The sequence below is a fragment of the Rattus rattus genome, chromosome 4 (genome assembly GCF_011064425.1).
Source record: "Rattus rattus isolate New Zealand chromosome 4, Rrattus_CSIRO_v1, whole genome shotgun sequence".
Lineage (NCBI taxonomy): Eukaryota > Metazoa > Chordata > Mammalia > Rodentia > Muridae > Rattus > Rattus rattus.
The window spans coordinates 95,425,123-95,429,978 of NC_046157.1; the positions used below are offsets into that span (position 1 = coordinate 95,425,123).

General features: G+C 37.5%; 1 protein-coding gene across 1 annotated transcript; it reads left to right on the top strand.

Annotated features, from left to right (window-relative positions):
• The first annotated feature begins 1,815 nt into the window (after positions 1 to 1,815).
• Pgk2 (phosphoglycerate kinase 2) lies at positions 1,816 to 3,379 on the top strand. The gene has a single exon (XM_032899480.1). It carries the CDS (start codon positions 1,858 to 1,860, stop codon positions 3,109 to 3,111), a length of 1,254 nt encoding a protein of 417 aa, XP_032755371.1. The 5' UTR covers positions 1,816 to 1,857; the 3' UTR covers positions 3,112 to 3,379.
• The last annotated feature ends 1,477 nt before the right edge of the window (positions 3,380 to 4,856 follow it).

Genomic DNA, 4,856 nt, shown 5'->3' on the forward strand with positions numbered 1-4,856 from the left:
CCCTGATGATTATAGGAAATACCCTCACTATAAACAGAATATGGGCGTTTGTCAAATAGGTCATTGACATGGATCAATTTGGCTTTATTCTGGAGATGTAGATTGAATAAATACACATAAACCAATAAATGTAATAAATCATATAAATTACTAAAAGACAAATGATCATTTTATCTTCTTAATATATATGCAGAAAAGACCTTTGACAACATCCAACAAGGCTTCATGATAAAAGTCCTAGACAGAATAGCATAGGATGGAATATAAAATCTAATAAAAGCTTTATATGACAAACCCAAATCCAACTTTATGCTACATGGAGAAATACCCAGTTATTTGATTACATCAGGATAGTACCGGGCTGTCCACTAGCCTCATACCTTTACAACATAGTACGTAAAACTGCAGCTACAGCAATAAGACTAGAAGAAAACCAAATACATACAGATAGGAAAGGAGGTCAAATTATCACTGTTTTTCAATGATATATTATATATATAGATGTCATAAATTCCAATAGAAAAATTTTACAGATTATCAACATTTTAGCAAAACAGGACAAAAATTTACCTTACAAATATTAGTACCCATTCCATACAGCAATAGTAACATACTGAGAGCTATGGGAACGTTGGTGTTCACAATAGTCTCAAAATAAATAAGTAAGTAAACTAACAAATAAAATCTAGCATAAAAGTAAAGAAGTAAAATACCTCAACAATGAAAACTAAAAGAGTTAGGTATGATATTATAGTTTGAAAATACTTCACATTCACAAATTTTATAATTAATATTGTGATAATCCTATAGATCCATGCCATTGCAATCAAAGTCTCCATAAATCATAGAAACAGAAGAATGAAAGTCCAAAAATTCAGTCTAAGCAATCCTTAACAAACATGCAGAGCTAGAGAGACATTGTACCAGTTTCACTATTCAGCCACCCTTAGTGGGGTTTTGAAATTTTTTTTTATTTATTTAATTTCTTGTAGAACCCTTCAACCCAAGGATCACATATTTTATTCATTATTTCTTAATTATACAATAATACAAGGAGTAAGAAAACAAGAAATAAGAAACACAATGACATACCTTCTGAATCTGAAAGAACCGTGATGTTTGTTTCCTTTGGTAGGAACGCTGGCTCTTCTGCAGAAGCGAGCTTTCTCTCACTAAAGCCTAAAAATAAATAGATCGATCGATCGATCGATCGATGAACAAAATAAAAAAAATAAAAGGTAAGGCAACAAAATATATGATTCCCGCATAAAACTAGAATATATCACAAAGTCTAAGGGCAGTCCATGACCTCAACAGAAATTTTAAGGATAAAAAACATGTATGCTGTCTTGCACTACAAACAAAACAAAAACAGTACTTTTTTCAAATATTCATCATTTTTACTGCAGAGAATTTTACACAGTTTAACTAGAAATTGGATGTGGGGACGCATTTTGTAATTTTTCCTTTTTGTAATCTTACGGTTGGCTATTGTTTTTCTTTTCTAATCAATTTGAAAAAGGATATGGAAACAAAAACCAGGAGAAAAACAATCTGACCTTCTAGTACTTTTTATCTGAAGGCTTTCTAATTTCCCAACGCTAACCCCAAGTGCCCTCTTTGACTGTTTAGTATTCTAGGATGGCAGTTTGAGTCTGTACCACGTGAAACTTTCCAAATCAAGATCGACAGGATGGAGGACCAATCACGGAACCGAATTTCCTTTCAAAGTCTACCAATGGCTATTGTACAGGAGACTTTGAACTCACAAAGGAAGGGCGGGGCCAAGACTTAAGCGTTAAAAATCACCACCAAGACAGCCTCCCGGCAGAGGTTGTCACTCAGCACACCATCAAAATGGCTCTTTCTAGTAAGTTGACTCTGGACAAAGTGGATCTTAAGGAAAAAAGAGTCATCATGAGAGTAGATTTCAACGTTCCCATGAAGAATAACCAAATTACAAACAACCAGAGAATCAAGGCTGCCATCCCAAGCATCAAGTACTGTCTGGACCATGGAGCCACGTCCGTAGTTCTCATGAGTCACCTCGGCCGGCCTGATGGTATCCCCATGCCAGACAAATACTCATTACAGCCTGTTGCTGCAGAGCTCAAGTCCCTACTGAACAAGGACGTTATATTCTTAAAGGACTGTGTGGGCTCTGAAATAGAGAAAGCCTGTGCCAACCCAGGTAAAGGCTCTGTAATCCTTCTGGAGAACCTGCGTTTCCATGTGGAGGAAGAAGGGAAGGGTAAAGATGCTTCTGGACAAAAGATTACCGCTGAGCCTGATAAAGTGGAAGCCTTCCGAGCTTCACTGTCCAAACTCGGTGATGTCTACGTCAATGATGCTTTTGGCACTGCACATCGGGCTCACAGCTCCATGGTGGGAATAAATTTGCCCCAGAAGGCATCTGGGTTCCTCATGAAGAAGGAACTAGAGTATTTTTCCAAGGTCCTAGAAAAGCCAGAGAGGCCCTTCCTGGCTATTCTTGGTGGAGCCAAAGTGACAGACAAGATCCAACTTATCAAAAATATGTTAGACAAAGTCAATTTCATGATTATTGGTGGTGCGATGGCTTTCACCTTCCTGAAAGAACTCAAGAGCATGAAGATTGGTGCTTCCTTGTTTGATGAAGAGGGAGCCAAGATCGTCAAAGAGATCATGGACAAAGCAGAAAAGAATGGCGTAAAGATCACCTTTCCTGTTGACTTTGTTACCGGTGACAAGTTTGATGAGCATGCTAAAGTTGGACAAGCCACTGTAGAATCTGGTATACCATCTGGCTGGATGGGTTTGGATTGCGGCCCTGAAAGCATTAAAAACAATGCTCAAATTGTGGCCCAAGCAAAGCTGATTGTTTGGAATGGACCTCTGGGGGTATTTGAATGGGATGGCTTTGCTAAGGGAACCAAAGCCCTCATGGATGAAGTTGTAAAGGCCACCTCCAAGGGCTGTATCACCATCATAGGAGGCGGGGATACTGCTACTTGCTGTGCCAAATGGAACACTGAAGACAAGGTCAGCCACGTGAGCACAGGAGGCGGGGCAAGCCTTGAGCTTCTGGAAGGCAAAACCCTTCCAGGGGTAGAGGCCCTCAGCAACATGTAATTGTCATAATGCATTTGCTTCCTGTTTCCTGCGATCAGTGCCAGAACCAATTCAGTGCTTTTACATCTCAACCTAACCTTTGTCTCAACGTTGGTTAACATCTACTCGGTATCAAGACCCAGGTAAAGGGCTAGCAGTGAGCCATATCAGCCCATCTTAATTCTGTCACGCCTTTGTTAGCCTCTTCAAGATCTCATCAGGATTCCCCACAGTCCTTCCTAGGGAGAAAACATTCTCGTGTCAACTATTAAAGAAGTGAGCTGAGTAAGTTGAATGTGATGTCTTTACTTCAACTTCATTTCTCTCTGAATGTGGGAGACAACAGTCTGCGATTGGAGAAGATGGAGTACAGGCTGTCAGAAGGTTAAATGGTAAAAATGATCCAAATTAACAGAACATCATTATTTAAATATAACTCAGTTATAATTAGATCGTGGTAATATTTTTCCCCTAAATAAGGAAAGGAAGTACTTAGTTAACACAATTTTCTTTTTAAAAAGAAAAAAATAAAATTCACTGATATGTCCACTAATGTGCAAGCTAAAATCAGTATCAGGGTACGAATAAAGAATTGCTTGAAAGCGATAATTAGTAAGGGATAACATTTGAAATCTTAGCTTATGAAATAAATAGAAATGTCATTATCTCAGTATTGAGAAAATAAATCAGTGAAAACTCATTTTAAAAGTAAGAAAGCATGTAAGAAACAGAAATACTTATGGGTTAGTTTTTTTTTTTTAATATTCTAAATCCAGCTGCAAAGAATAGGATGTTTCCCTTAATTTTAATTGTGCATACCTAATAGAGCAGAACAGAAAAGCAATGAACTTTACCTTAAAAGCTGTGCTTCCATGAACCTCCTGCAGGATTTTATCTCAGAAATTAATTTTCTAGTTACAGGTCCAGAACCTCTAACCTGGCACTCCTTCCCGAGTTGCTTTCAGTGATGGACTTTTAGAAATTTTTACTGCCTCTTTCTGCTTGCCCATTTCTACAGTTTTGAGAAGATGAATCCCTTTTATTTCACTTGCCCCTCGCTTCTAAGATGTTTCAATTCTTTTATTTGCAAGGTACCTCTTTGTAGAGCAGGCATTCACTTCTGTGTTTTTCATCCTCTTCCAAATATTAACGTACGCTTTTGTTTTTCTATGATACATTTTAGAATCAATACATTTTAATTACCTAAGCTCGGAAGCCATGTACTATATTATGGGAGGAGAGAGTTACAGAATATAATCAAAGATTTAAAATTTGCAAAGTATGTTTCCTTTTCAAATGTTACTCATAGTTTCATGATTACTTCACACAAAAGATAAGCATGGTTATTAGTCCAGAATGTGGCTCAGCTTTAGAACTTATATTTCTGCATTGTCTGTTAAACTGTGTTTCCTATCATGTCCCTTAATGGACGAGCTAAGTCAGTTTTCTCACTTAGAAACATCATTGATACACACAGATTTATATTTTTTCTTGCTTAAGATCTAAGCCTCCTAACCTCCCACTTTCCCCTCCCCCTGCTTCTTTTTCAGTAGCAATCCAAACCCGTTTGCTTTATGAGCATTGGGTCATCTTTTTGGTTTGCTTGTTTTCCTTTTAAATTATTTTAGTGTGACACTAATTATGCTACCCAGACATCACTATCACTTCACCACCACACAGATTAGAAACAGTTTAAAAGGAAGCAGGATTCATTTAGGTATAGGTTTCAGACAATTCAATCTAGGGATCAAAGTGGTTCACCTTGT